The 15,872-nt window shown below is 37.3% G+C and overlaps 1 protein-coding gene across 2 annotated transcripts in view; it reads left to right on the forward strand.

Annotated features, from left to right (window-relative positions):
- LOC149538709 (fructokinase-like 1, chloroplastic) overlaps positions 1-15,630 on the forward strand; it is a 119,830-nt gene extending 104,200 nt beyond the window's left edge. For both annotated transcript variants that reach the window (XM_089800043.1, XM_089800044.1), the window contains exons 3-5: positions 13,486-14,114; positions 14,313-14,793; positions 14,883-15,630. In XM_089800043.1, coding sequence (XP_089656169.1) covers positions 13,486-14,114; positions 14,313-14,793; positions 14,883-15,055 — 1,283 coding nt within the window. In that variant the 3' untranslated portion in view covers positions 15,056-15,630. The remainder of the gene's footprint in view (positions 1-13,485; positions 14,115-14,312; positions 14,794-14,882) is intronic.
- The last annotated feature ends 242 nt before the right edge of the window (positions 15,631-15,872 follow it).

Consider the following 15,872-nt stretch of genomic DNA (forward strand, 5'->3'; position numbering starts at 1 on the left):
ACAGGAGACAACCAAAATACTATCCATAGCATCACAAATAACTCCAGTATTGCCAGTGATGAGCTTCATAACAGGGGTGATGTGTTTCAGAATCATATTTTTCCTTGGTCTGATAGTATGCCTCTAGCATAATTGTTTTGAGAGGGAATGACCAAATGGGGCCTCTAAATTTCGCCAAAATTCAGGCTCCATCACCGTCTAATAGGTAGCTTGTTTAACATTACATCTGCTCTGCTATGCCTTGGAGAGCTTTGGTACCTAACTTTATGGGTCTCATCAACAAATTGCAAGTGACCTGATGCAAACACAACAGTCTTTTGTTAGTGCGCATATATTCTAAAATGATGATCTTCATACTTCACAGAAGAACCATTTGCTTTTAAAGCTACAAAGTTGCTCTGCAAAAGTATTAGACACACTATGGGAGGCTCTTTAAGTATAATTTTCAATTTTAATTCTTGCTTTGCATAGAATATTTTTGACACAGGGAGGTGCATGGAGAGTCCTACAACAACATATAGAATAAGCTCAACTTGCAACCTTCCACCCTTGGTCAGAGTTACACACAGAAGTTACACATTTGATAAATGAAACCACAGAGAACACAAGGCCAGATGCAACATATTTTAGGTGTAATTATTTCACTTCACATATTGAATAACCACAACATGCCCGGCTGTGAGGCCTTCTGGGTTGCGGTCTTAAACAAAACAGGAAATATACAAACTTAGAGCCTTAGCTCGCATTTTCTATCTTCTCCTATCTTCTAATCCTTTCTGATCTTCTTATTGCCTCTATCCATCTATTCTCCTACATCTAACCAAGCTTCTTTTATAGCTAGCTAAGCCACAAGTCAGCTAGTCAAGCATTAATCACAATTTAGGACCAAGCTTGGAAGAGTAAACAAAAACCCACGCAAACAATCATGTAGAACCATGCACACTTGAAGGTAGGTCCACACGTGTGCTAGGGTTCAGCTCCTAATTGCGCAAGATGCCACATAAGCAACTGAAACCGTGCCAATTGGATTAACATGTTACGCAGGGTGGAAACAACAGTAAAATAGGATTGCGGAGAACACAAAACTTGAGAAATATCCAACATTAGAATTCGTGCACTTAGGACAAGGGTCAAAGATAGGTCTTCAACATGATGACAATTGCGCATAACATGAAAACGAAAGCAACGACGACTACATCGCGAACAATAGGTTGGTACAAAAAATTGGAAATATTTTTGGTTGATGCAAGATTGCTCAAAGATCCAAGATGCTCTTGCATTAGACACTTGGACTTAATAAAGAACTGATGTCCACATTAGGCTTGATTGATATTCTGACCTAAATTATAGAGATCCAACTTAGCTTGCGTAATCCATGAAATATCCTCAATTGGTTTGTCCTTCCACCAAACTAGGTATTCCAAGTAGTCTTTTAATCTAGTACTCTTATTTTAATCTAGTACTCTTATTTATTTGGCTATTCAAGATCCCCTCAATGCTATCTGTTTTCTTCTTAGGGTAATCCAAGCTACCTTTCAGCTTTTCATCTGATTCAAAATACTCAAAGGTATGTGCAATGTTGAATATAGGCGAAATATCCATGTCCTCTCGTAGTTCAACTTCAAAGGCATTTCCACTTTCAAACTTTTCTTAGAATCTTACAAGGACCAAACTTCTTCATTTTCAGCTTACTGTAGATACCAACTGGAAATCTATTTTTCTTCAACTGAATCATTACCTTATCACCAACTTCAAAAGATTTAGGCTTTTTCTTCTTATCTGCTCTTTGTTTGTATTCTAAATTACTGTCTTCCAAGTTTCTCTTAACTTCCTCATGTAATGTCTTCATGAAATTTGCAAATTCTTCAGCTTCAACACTTCTCTTTGTCTCAAGGTTCAAGTTCCTCAATTCAATAGTTCCTTTAGGATTCATTCCAGTAACTATCTCAAAAGGTGTCTTCTTAGTGCTCCTATTCACAAAATTATTGTATGCAAACTCTGCTTGTGCCAAAATCAAGTCCCAATTAGCAGGTTTATCTCCAACCAAACATCTCAACAAATTACCTAGACTTTTGTTCACAATTTCAGTTTGTCCATCTATTTGTGGATGAAATGTAGAACTAAACTTCAACTCTATATTCAGCTTCCTCCAAAGTGTCCTATAGAAGTAACCAGCGAGTTCAGCATCTTTGTCTGAAACAACAGTTTTACGCAATTCATGCAATCTCACCAGTTAAAGAATAATTCAGCCAATGTACAACATCAAATGTCTTCTTACAAGGTATGAAATGAGCCATCTTTGAAAATCTGTCAACTACCACTAAAATAGAATCATTCCCTCTCTGAGTTCTAGGAAAACCAAGAACAAAATCCATAGTGATATCTTCTCGAGGCTTATCAGGTACAGGCAATGGCGAATGCAATCCCAAATTCAGATTATTCTTTTTGTTGTTTGACAAATTCTGCAACTTACCATTTTCTGCACATCTTTATATTTATGCGGCCAAAAGTATGTGCCTGCAATCAACTTCATTGTTTTATCAATCCCAAAGTGTCCAACAAGTCCACCACTATGCTTTTCTTTAATGATGTTCTCTCTCATAGATTGTCTAGGTATGCACAACTAAATTCCCTTAAACAACATATCTTCTTGAATGAAATAATTAGTCGACTTGTTCCTCATCATCTATTCTTTACAAACTTTCCAATGTTTTGCAAGATCAAGATTAGTTTCATATGAATACTTCAAATCATTAAAACCAAGTACCTCAATCCTCATTTTTGTTAGCAAATTCCTTCTTTGGCTCAAAGCATCAACAACTTTGTTTGACTGTCCACTCTTGTGTTCAAAGAAAAGGAAAAGTTCTTTCAACCCACTTCATATGTCTCTAATTCTACTTATTTTGACTTCTCAAATATTGCAAAGCTTTATGGTCAGTATACAACATAAAATCCTTAGGCATTAGATAGTGTCTCCATTTCTTCAAAGCTTGAATAATAACATAGAATTCTCGATCATAAACTAAATTTTTTCTTTTAGCATCGTTCAACTCCTCACTAAAGAAAGCTATAGGTCTTCCCTCTTGACTCATAACTCCAATAGCACTTCCAGTAGCATCACATGCAACTTGAAAAACTTTAGGGAAATCAGGCAACGCAAGGGTAGGCAATTCTGCAATCTTTTGTTTCAATGTTTCAAAACAATTTTGTACTCCATGTGTCCATTTGAAATTATTTTTTTATCTCCTCTCATAGTTTCAGTCATAGCATTACAAATAAAACTGAAATTTTTGATGAACTTTCTATAAAAACTTGACAATCCATGAAAAGATATTACCTCTCCAACATTCTCAGGTGTAGGCTAATCAAGAATAACTTTCACCTTTTCGGGATCCATCTTCAAACCATCAACTGAAATAATAAATCTAAGATACACAATCTCTTCTTTCATAAATGAACATTTGTTCAAGTTAATTAACAATTTCTCCTCTTTCAATCTCTGCAATACTTGTCTAACATGTTCAAGAGGCTCTTCCTTAGTCTTACTGAATATCAAAATGTCATTCAGCTATACAATTGCACATTTCCCCAAGAATCTCTTCAAAACCTCATTTCATCACTTATAAAAGTACGAGGTACAGTAATTAACCAAAAGGCATAACCAACCACTCATACAAACCTTCATTAGTCTTAAAGGCAGTTTTCCTTTCATCTCCTTCTCTAATTTTGATCTGATGATAGCCACTTTTCAAATCAATCTTGGTAAAATACTTTGCTCCACTTAAACTATCCATTATGTCATCCATCCCAGGCAAAGGGAATCTATATTTCACTGTTATCTTATTTATGGCTCTAAAATTAGGTCACATTCTCCATTTCCCATTCTTCTTAAGTGTTAACACAACAGGTACTGCACAAGGACTCAAACTTTCTCTAATTAGACCCTTCTCAAGCAATTCTTGTACTTGCCTATTTAATTCAGCGTTTTCATTTGGTGTCAACATATTTGGTGCTTTGTTAGGCAAACTACCTCTAGTTATCATATCCATATAATCACTTATACTTCTCATAGGTGGTAAACCATCAGGTACATTATCAAAAATTATATCCTGAAACTTCGCTAGCAAGGATTCAATCTCAGGTGCATGTTCTAACTCATCTTGTTTCTCAGTCTTTCTAGGAATCAAAGCAAAACAAACATTTTGTTATTTCATATCTCTAGCAAGTTGATTACCTTCGACCAAACATACTCTGACTGTGGTACAATGGTTCTCCTCAGGTTTCTCTACCAAGGGCAACAATATTTGTTTGTTTCCATCTACCCAAATATTATACTGATTCAATCTTTCATCATGCAAAGCTATTCTATCACACTGCCAAGGTCTTCCCAAAAGAATATGACAACAATCCATAGGCATAATATTAGACAAGACTTCATCATGATAATTCCCAATTTTAAATTTAACAAGGCATTGTTCACTTACAAGTAACTTATGCTCCTAGACCCAAGCAACATGATAAGGCTTAGGATGTCTCAATCTCTGCAACTGTCACTTTTTAACTAGCTCCTCAGATGCCAAATTGTCAAAACTCCCACTATCAATGATCACCTTGCAACATTTTCCAACTACCTTACATCTAGTTTTGAACAAACTTCTTAAAACAAGTTCTCCATCAATTTCCTCATTCTACAATATTCTTCTAATCATCAGGTTCTCACCATTTTCAGGTTTATTAGGTGTTTCACCAACTTCTTTGCAAGCCAAAGTTCTTTTACTGTTACCTCCAATTTTCTTTCTAGAGTTGGTACACTCAAAGGCCCTATGTCCTTCACATTTTTAACAAGTAGCTTTAAATTAAGATCTTTCTTCCCTTTTTCCACCATTATTATTCCTAGTGTAACCAGTATAGCTATCCCTAGTGTAGTTGCCTCTTCTACCAACAGGTTCTTCCTTTCATTCTGATTTTCCTTTCATTCTGATTTTCCTTTATCTTGCATTGCATTGTTAGATATGCCACCTTCTCCATATGTTTTGCCTCTGCTTCTCTGAAATCTTCCACCTCTTCCTCTCTATCTCTGCTCATGTTTCTTCGCCAATCTTTCTTCAGCCTTCAAAGTGTATTGTTAGGCTTCTTCCACACTGTCCATAGCTGATCTCATCCTGAATTGATGTCCTTAAACCATTTATGTTCCTTACCACCTTCTCAACTTCATCATCTACATGTCCAAATCTGATATCCAATTTATAGAATTCCTTAATATATCCTTTCACACTCGTGTCCTTTTATCTCAAATTTTGCATCTTTCTTAACATGTTAACTTAATAATCAATAGGGAAGAACTTCTTCATTTTTCCAATCATCTTTGCTCATGTCTTGATCTTTTCTTTTCCTCTCTTTTGTCTCTCAGTTTGCAAATGATCCCACCAAAGTGAAGCATGCCCCTTCAACTTGGTGACTGCTATCTTAATCTTCTTATCATTAGGAGTACATTCATACTCAAAGTATTTGTCCATCTCAGCAATCCAATCCAACACAGTATTAGTTTCAAGTCTTCCATCATAGCAAGCAACTTCAACAACAGGTATACCATTCACACTAGATAGAACTCTTAGGACCCTTTCTTCATCTTGTTCAACCTTAGGTTCAGGATTAGGATTTGGTGTTGCCTCTTCATCATCACTAACATTTTCTGTACACCTCTTTTTTGCGCTATCTCCATAGCTTCAAGTCTTGCTACAATCTACCTCAACATATCCATAATAGCATTGTCTACATTTCCTCTGCCACTAACCATCTTGACAATAGTTCTTGAAATATCGCAACCTTCTGCAAGTTATAGGTTAGTTTTCAGATCTACCACCCTACAACGAAATTCAACAAAGTTTTCCACAATCCAAGCCACAAGAAAGAACTAGGCTTTTATACTACCTGACGCAGGGAGGTGCATGGAGCATCCTACAACATGTAGAATAAGCTTAACTTGCAACCTTCCACCCCTGCTCAGAGTTACACAGGGAAGCTACACATTTGATAAATGAAACCATAGAGAACACAAGGCTAGATGCAACATATTTTAGGTGTAACTATTTCACTTCACATATAGAATAACCACAAGATGCCTGGTTGTGAGGCCGGTCGGGTTGCGGCCTTAAACAAAATAGGCTATCTTCTCCCATCTTCTAATCCTTTCTAATCTTCTTATTGCCTCTATCCATCTATTCTCCTACATCTAACCAAGCTTCTTTTATAGCTAGCTAAGCCACAAGTTGGCTGGTCAAGCATTAATTACAATTTAGGTCCAGACTTGGAACAATAAACAAAAACCCACGCAAATGGTAATGTAGAACCATGCGCATTGGAAGGTAGGTCCACACGTGTGCTAGGTGTTGGCACCTAACTGCGCAAGATGCCATGCAAGCAACTGAAACCATGCCAATCAGATCAACACGTTATGCATGGTGGGAACAACAGGAAAACATGACCGCAAAGAACACAAAACTCAAGAAATATCCAACATAAGAATTCGCGCACTTAGGACAAGAGCCAAGGATAGGGCTTTGGCATGATGACAACTACGCATAATATGAAAATGAAAGCAACAATGACTACATCGCAAATAACAGACACAAAAAATTGGAAATATTTTTGGTTGATGCAAGATTGCTCAAATACCCAAAATGCTCCTGGATCAGGTTTGGTCATAGATGGAAAACTCTCACTTGACAAAATTCGCCAAGCCCCAAAAAGAAAACTCTTGAAAATTTTGTCCAGTTTTTAAAAAAGCTCGGGGAAAAACTTGGGAACCTAAAAAACAACTTCAGTGTACTAAAAAATACATTTTTTTTGCAAATTTCAATAAGAAGATGCATCTAGTGAGTTAATTAATGAGGACACAAAATAAACAAGAAGAGTTTAGATATATAAATGCAAAGTGGGTACCAAATCACATTCTCATGCAGAATGCTAATGGTGAGAAGCAAAACAATAAATAGTTTTTATGAAACTAGAAGTAACTACATCATTGCAGTTAGTTTCTAGGAAACTAGAAGTAAATACATAATAGCGAAATAGTCCAAGAGTGAGTTTGAGCAATTTTGGCTTGCTGGAAAGTAATGCTTGTCTTGAGTGTGAGCAAGTGGTTAAGCTAATTCTGTTAGGACTTAGGAATATAGAATTGAAACCAAGTGATTTATGAGAAAACGAGTTAGAATCATTAGAAAATCCTCGTTCTAGCTTCATGTTGAGCTCAAATAGCGAGTACAAGTTGTGGGAGATAACACTATTGAAGGTATGTTGAATCCAAAAATTTGGCTAAGGCTATTGTTTTTTGAAAACCCCCAAAATCTAGAATATGTATTTTTAACTCCTATGAAGCTGAAACCAATCTTAAACATCTTGACAATATTAGTACAAATATAACTTAAATTATAACTTAAATGTTATATTTGTATAAATCTTCTTCCCATCTCTAGTAAAAACTAAGTGTGAGGTAGAAGTAGAGGGTCTAGTCCTAGAAGTTTGTCATGGGCATGATTGTGTCTTTGCTCGGTATATCTAACTCAGTTTGTGGCTTGTCCTTGTAATGATCCCGATTTAGCAAGTCTTTGGAGTGTGAGTTTGTTAGCTCATTATCGTGACCCTCATGAACTGATGTTTGGTTTTGGGGGTCTTTGTCGTGAGATTGCTATTTTTGGACTCACTATTTTTAGTAAGTCACTCTTGGTCAATTGCTATTTTTGGATTGAGCAGTTTAGGCATGATGGTCCTCTGCTTCTACACCTAGCCAAGTTTGTCTCAAAGCCTGCTATGTCCTATGATAGGACACCACTCCGGAGGGAGGAGAAGACTAAGGGAAAGCGTCTTGCTGCAACACCTTTGGATTGGGAAACCATTAATGATTTGAGGAGGAAGTTGTGTTTCTACTGCAGGGGTCCTTATGATGTTGATCATGATGTCCTATGAAACCTAAGGGTAAAAATAGGATGATGGAGTGGTTCTACGATGATGATGGCAGTGTTGATTTTCAGGAGCAGTTTGGGGATTATGATTAGGATCAGCATAGGAGTGATGATGTTGATCATGAGGTGGATGACTCCAACCTCGAGGTGGATGACTCCAACCTCAAGGTGGCTTACTTATCCAGTATGAGGAAGGAGGGAGCTTTCAGGATGCATGGGCTCATTGCTGGACAGGGTATCGTTGCTCTATTTGATACTGGAGCTACTCATAATTTTATTGATACACATTTGCTTACTAGGAGAGGTATGCAGACTGAGGATTTTGAGGGCCTACAGGTACAGGTAGTTGATAGATACACTTTAAAGTGTAACAAGATGATTACTGATCTTCCTGTGAAAATACATATATTTTCTCTGCTGATTTTTATGTGGTAGACATGGGGGGATAGATATAGTCCTTGGTATGGCCTGGTCACACACACTTAAGGATATTTATTTAAGTACGAAGAAGATGGAGATGAGATTTATTAAAGATGGGCAGCCTCAGGTTCTTAAAGCAATCCATAATGATGAGTTGAAACAGATCTCCCTTAGGCACATACAACATTTGGTTCGACATGAGGATATTATTGATTGGGCAATGGAGTGCAGGATTATGCCTACTCAAAAGAATATTGAGGAGACAAAATATCATCCAGATATCCAGCAGTTGAGAATTAAACACTCTAAAGCGTTCAATGATTTACCCCCTGGTAGGTCACCAGATCGTGGGTTGAGCATATTATTGAGTTGGAGGAGGGCACTAAGCCTATTATGATTACTCCCTATTGCCATCCGAAGAGGCTCAAAGAGGAGATTGAGAAGATCATACAGGAGCTACTTGATCAGGGACATATTAGGCCAAGTAAGTCCCCATTCGCTTCTTCTATTGTTTTGGTGAAGAAGGATGACACCCTCTGGATGTGCATTGATTACCGGATGTTGAATAAAAGAACTATTAAAAACCGGTATCCCATTCCACGGATTGATGAGCTCACTGATGAATTGCATGGGGCAAAGTATTTTTCAAAAATTGATTTGAGGTCTGGCTATCATTAGATTCGGGTTAGAAAACAAGATATAGAGAAGATAGCATTTAGGTGTCACTGTGGGCATTTTGAGTTTTTAGTCATGCCTTTTGGTCTTACTAATGCTCTTGCCACCTTTCAGTCTACTATGAACAAGGTGTTCCATAGTCAGCTTCCCAGGTTTGTGCTAGTCTTCTTTGACGGCATTATGATATATAGCAAGACTTGGGATAATCATGTTGTTCATTTGGATACAGTTTTGGGGATTTTGGATAGGACTTCCTTGTATGCCAAGGAGTCCAAATGTGCTCTAGGTATGACAGAGTTGCTCTACTTGGGGCATATCACTAGTATTTATGGAGTTCGCATGGACCCAGATAAGATCCGTGCTATTCTAGAATGGCCTACACCTGAAACCTTGACACAACTGAGAGGGTTTATTGGACTTTTTTCTTTTTATCGGAGGTTTGTGGCTAGTTTTTCATGACACACCACTCCCCTTACAGATTTGACCTGTAAGGGTGCTTTCTAGTGGTTAGCTCAGGCACAGGAATGTTTTGAGAAGTTTAAGACTTATGAATTCATGTCCAGTATTGGCTTTACCTGATTTTTCCAGGCCCTTCGATTTGCATTGTGACACTTTCGGAGAGGGTATTGGTGCCATTTTGTCCCAGGATCGACATCCATAGTTTTTGAGAGCAGGAAACTGCGGGGTCCTTAGAGGACTTTCAGTGTTTATGATAAGGAAATGTTAGCTATCATGCGTGCATTGGCTAAATTCAGGTAGTATTTGTTAGGCAACAAGTTTTGCATTAAGACTGATCATAATAGCCTAAGACATTTCCTGGGACAGAGGAATTTGAATGAAAGGTAGCAAAAATGGGTCAGCAAGCTACAGTCTTATGATTTTGATATCTCCTATATTGAGGGGACTCAAAATGCAGTTGCGGATGCTCTTTTGAGTAGACCTCATCTTTGTGTAGTTTATGATATTTTAGAGAATTGGAGGCATTTAATTATAGCTTAATACGTCAGGGTTCAGTGGGCGACAGGTATTGTGGATGGTAGTATTCAGAATGATAGATATTTTCTTTCAGGGGAGTTGATTATCTACAAGGGGAGGATTTATTTGATTCCAGGGTTAGTTGTGCATAAGACTATTTTACGAGCATTCCATGATTCTCCTTTGGCTAGTCATCCAGGGTTTTTCAAGACTTATAGACAAGTTTGGGAGAGATTTACATGGAAGGGGTTGAGGGATAATGTTCATCACTATGTTCGAGAGTGTTCGGTTTGTCAGTGGAACAAACACGAACACACATATCCTGATGGTTTATTACAACCACTTCCTTTTCTTGAGAGGAAGTGGGAAGGAATTTCCATGGACTTCATAATGGGTTTACCTAAAGTCCAAGGGCGGGATTGTATATATGTGGCGGTAGATAGGCTCACAAATTATGCTCATCCCTTCCCTATTACCACTACCTATTCAGCTATGCAGTTGGCTGAATTATTTTTCAGAGAGATCTTCAGAGTACATGGTTTACCTAAAACCATTATGAGTGACCGTGATAGTAGATTTATGAGTCATTTTTGGTAGGAGATTTTTAGATTGTGTGGGACTGAGTTGACTCCTAACACTAGCTACCATCCACAGATTGATGGCCAGACGGAAATAGTAAATAAGTGAATAGAGGGAGATCTGTGGAATTATGTCTCTTTTCAACAGAAGGCTTGGGTAAAGTGGATTCACTTATGTGAATATTGTTACAATTCCACTCATCACATGACTATACAAATGCCACCTTTTAGAGCTCTATATGGATATGATCCACCTAGTTTTGTAGACTTGTTATGGGGTGATAGCAGAGTACCAATCGTCTGGGAGTTGTTGCAGACAGCCAGGATGTAGTGAGTACATTGAAAGATAATATACAAAGAGCACATAATCAACAAAAGCAGTATGCTGATTAGAAGAGAACAACTCGAACTTTTTAGGTAGGGGACATGGTCTACTTGATGTTGTAGCCATATCGACAGTCTTCAATCAAGAAGAGTGGAGCTGAGAAACTTAAGTCGTGATATTATGGACCCTTTCGGGTTGTGTGGCAGGTTGGTGAGGTGGCATATGAGTTGCATTTGCCCGATGATAGCAAAGTTCATAATGTGTTTCATGTTTCACGCTTCAAAGGGGCTTTGGGTCATCATGTGAGACCTCCTATTTTGCCTCCGTTGGATGATGAAGGGAGAGTGGAGTTGATTCTGGAAGCAATACTTGATACTAGAGAAATGCAATTGTGGCGGAAGACCATTCGTGAGTTTTTGGTCAAGTGGCAAAATCTTCCAGATGAGGATGCTACTTGGGAGCTTGAAGATATTCTACAACATTCTAGACTTCAATTGCTTGAGGAAAAGCAATCTCGAGGAAGGAGGACTGTAATGTCCCCGGTTTAGCAGGTCTCTGAAGTGTGGGTTTGTCAGCTCATTATTGCGACTCTTGTGAGCTGATGTCTAGTTTTGGGGGTCTTTGTTGTGAGATTGCTATTTTTGGACTTACTATTTTTATTAAGTCACTCTTGGTTAGTTGCAATTTTTGGATTGAGCAGTTCAGGCAGGATGGTCCTCTGGTTCTGGATATTTGATCTCTCTCTAGGATTTCTTTATTAAAAAGTCTTTATCGGTGAGCTTGTTGGCTTAATGAGTATTTAATTCACATTTAATAAGCATAGTACTTTATATTATAAAGTGTCATAAATTTATATTGTAAAGTGTCATAGCTTTATATTATAACGTTACCTTTTAAGTGGAAGGTGTGAGAGTGAAGTTGGATGGCTCAATTAGTGTTATAAATGCAGCTTTTTGTTGAGGAGAGATCATCTTGAATAATATATATTTTATTGCTCTTTCATTTCTTGAGGGTTTCTGAAGAAATTTCTAAGATTCATCACAGGTAATTGTGCTGAATTATACAATTATCATTATTCTCCAACTGTAATCACTGTGGCTATGGAGATCAGTATTCTGAAGAAAGTAGACTCTATTGGTTGCATATTGGCAATTGATTTATTATACATTTCAAGGTATTGGCGACTGCCGTTTCATCCTAGGAAGGGTTGGTGTCTAAGATTTTCATCAACTTGACGTTGAGCCTGTGGATTTACTTGCTTGTTTGGAGGCATATACGTGCTGGGCAAAATTGTATGCAAACGGCCCTCTAATTGCAATGGGCGGTTGTTTGTAGCTGGACGTCCATTAATACCAGGCCACAATTCGCATTTGGTGAATTCCACACCAACTCCTGGCTGTTATAATAAAGTCTCTGCCCTGCGTAGGAGGTAATCATGGAGGCGTGGAGTTGAAGAGCTGCCTTCGATTCATATTCTGGGTTTCCCTTTAGCCGGCAAGCACAAAGAAGTTACGCGAAGGAGAAATCAGGTTTCTTAACTGAATTTATGGTGGCATTGATCTATGTTAATTGTATTTTTTTTCTATATAAATTATGAATAATGCTGGAGTTATGTGTCATTATTCTTCCTGCACTTTTAATTTATTCTGAAAATTAATCCTAAATAAACAAAGAAACATAGCAACTTGTTCATTGGCACCAAAATTCTATCAGAGCATACATACAGTCCTCCATCTTAGATGTAGCCATGTCTCTAGCTTCTTCTAGCACTGGCAATGACCACTAATTCAACTCAATGTTCCTCAGTCAATAAACAAGAAACAAGAAAAAGGAATCGCGACAGAATCAATGACTACTGATTTTAGACTTTCAATTTCCATATTGCGAAGACAATCCTTGCCAAGAGGATGGGGACTCTTTGAAATTAGGAATCACGACACTGCTTATTTTGTGGAAGTACCATTTCCTCAGGTAACATTGATTTCAGTGATCCCTGTTGACTCAAGCAGAGAAGTCCTTGGTTGCAGCCGAATTTGTGGGTATTTCTTGCCAAGCAAGGGGTCAATATAAAAACTTTAGTGATCACATGAGTATTGACATAAGCATTTGCAAGTACATCTCAATTTTTGTAAATTTGAGTAATCCAGTGTTAGCATTTCTTTTAGCATTTTATTTAACTACCACCCTTAGATTTGATCTCAGTTGGAATTTCTTTGCAAGATTTCTTCCAGTTGCATATTTATCTTGTGATAACAGAAACCTTTTACTATGTTCATGCAATTGGAATTGATGAATAAAGTTTTTGTTTTTGTTTTCTTGTACAAGTGCAGTGTTTATGTTTCCAATGTTGATAACTCTTGTTTGAGGCCTTTTGTGCTCTAGATCTATACATATAGCATTACCTCTCTCATAGCTTGATTTTTTTGAAGTCTGTCAATTTTGGTGAGAGCATTGCAAGGTCTATTATTGTGATTGCTTACTAAAATGTTTTTGTATATCGGAGAGTTGCCTGCCTTTCTAAAACTTTCTTTTTATTCATTGATGACTGTAGGTAACTCTATTTCTGGACAAAAGAAGACAGGCACGAGAAATAAAAGTGAAGATTCAAAAACTGAAGAAGCATACAGTGTGACCCATGGAGGAAAGGCTCACATGGGAAATATCAGCACAGATACAGAATTTGTACCGTCAGACAGCGAGACTGATATGGAGAGAGAGTCCGATATGGAGAGAGAAGATTTTCTTGAATTAGATCAACAGAAAGAAGAATATGATGAAGGAAATAATAATAACTTTGCATTTGGGTGGCCACCTTTGGTATGCTGTTTTGGGGCAGCACAAAACAACTTCACTCCCATTTCAGCCAGATATGTGTCTGCAGACTTGGTAAGGGCACGAGGTGGACCCCCTTCTAATGTGGCTATAAAACTTGCTAAATTAGGATGTAGAGTAGCATTCATTGGTAAAGTTGGAAATGATGCATATGGTCGTCAAATGGTGATTGCCTTGAATATGAACAATGTCGAGACTCGCGGTTTACAAGTTGACCCCTCTTCATCTACTTCGATTTCCTATGTGAAATTGAATCATCGATTTCGCAAAGTGGGTATAACGTGCATCAAACCATGTGCTGAGGACTCTTTTGATAGCTCTGAGCTAAATGTGGACATACTCAGAGAGGTAAGATTTTGTTGAGGAACATCTTTTTCTCAATACCTTTCTTGTTTATGGACTTCGTAATACGCTGAGATAATTTTGAAAGAAAAAATTGCATTGCAGTGTTTTTTATTTAAAGTTAAAAATAAAATAAAAAATAAGACTTCCTGCTGGCATTGAATGGCAAGTCATTGATTAAACAGGTCAATCTTTTTTATGCAGGCTAGGATGTTCCATTTCAACTCTATGTCTCTTCTTACTGAATCCATGCAATCGACACTTTTTGATGCAATCAATTTCTCAAAGAAGTGTGGCGGTGATATATTCTTTGATGTAAATTTACCTTTACCCCTTTGGAGTCCTCGGGAAGAGACACGCCGGATGATTCAGCAAGCATGGAATTATTCAAATATTATCAAAGTAAGCAAGGAAGAGTTGCATTTTATGCTTGATAAGGAATATTTCAAGAAGAAAAGTAACAGGCGAAAGGGCCAACAAGTGGAACTGCTAGATCGTGACTCTTCCACTTGGGAGGATGTTTCGTCATTATGGCATGATGACCTAAAGGTTCTTCTTGTCAATGATGGTGCAAAACTACACTACTATACACAATCATATAATGGTTCAGTACCAGGGATTGAAGACCCCTATTTGACTGAATTTAGTTTTGACAGATCTGCTGGCAACGATACTTTTACTGCAGGTGAGTTAAAAATAAAAGGTTTTGTTGTGAAATTATAAAACATGGTTGCAGGGCTGTGTTTAACTGGCATGGTTGTGTATGTGCTGCAGAGTTAATGAGTAAATTGGTTATCGAACCAGGAATTCATAACAATCATCAACGATTGCATACCGTAATAAGGTATTCCATTACCTCAGCAATCGTAGCCCAAGGTCTTATCCATTATGCCCGGATGTACGCGACTGACAGTCAAGAATATAAAAAAATGAAGAAGATGGGATAGATAAGTTTGATGTGTCTAATTTCATTAGCAGCAGTGTGCAAAACATGATGCATTAATACAATCACTTCTATCACTTGACCAATGCATTTGGAGTTGGGATGCAAGCATAATGCATAGCTATTCAAAAAGATGTGATTGAAGAGAGAAGGCTGCAGAAATTTGGGCTGGAGAGAAGAGAGACGCATATTTACTCAGTCTCTTCCCCAAGCTAGACCTAGTGCAGGGTTTGGAATTTTCAATGATTGAATTCAGGTCCATAACAAGAGCTTGACATGTTAGACTCTGACACTAAGAAGGGAACTTGGAGCTTGACATGTTTTACTCTAACACTAAGAAGGGAACTTACAATAACAAAAGCAGGCAGTTCTGCCTGAGAAACTAATAAGGAATCACATTAGTGTATCTTGACCCCTTTTTGTTTAGGCAATTTCCTAAATTGTGGTAAACTTCACTATTATTGCCATGCCATTCTATAGATTCACCTAGGGCTTGCATTTAACCCCATCTATTGTAATAATGAATTAATAAACATTAACAATTAAATTAATATGGTACATATCTTTTTTAAATTTAAATTTACCTAGTAATTTCAAAGGAGTCAAGAAATTTCTTATATAATTAAAAAAATAGAAGTTAATAAATTAATGTTGTTATATATGTTTAATGCCATATTTTCTAACCTATCAATTTTTTTCCCTTGTAACTCATTTCTTTAATATGTGCATTTAAATAAAATTGTATGTTTTTCAAATCATATATTAACTTAATATTAGCTAATGAATGACATGCATATTTCACATGATATTTGCTACTTAAT

Source organism: Cupressus sempervirens, chromosome 9 (assembly GCF_028749045.1).
Source record: "Cupressus sempervirens isolate cs-2001-9-10 chromosome 9, ASM2874904v1, whole genome shotgun sequence".
In the NCBI taxonomy this organism is placed as follows: Eukaryota; Viridiplantae; Streptophyta; class Pinopsida; order Cupressales; family Cupressaceae; genus Cupressus; species Cupressus sempervirens.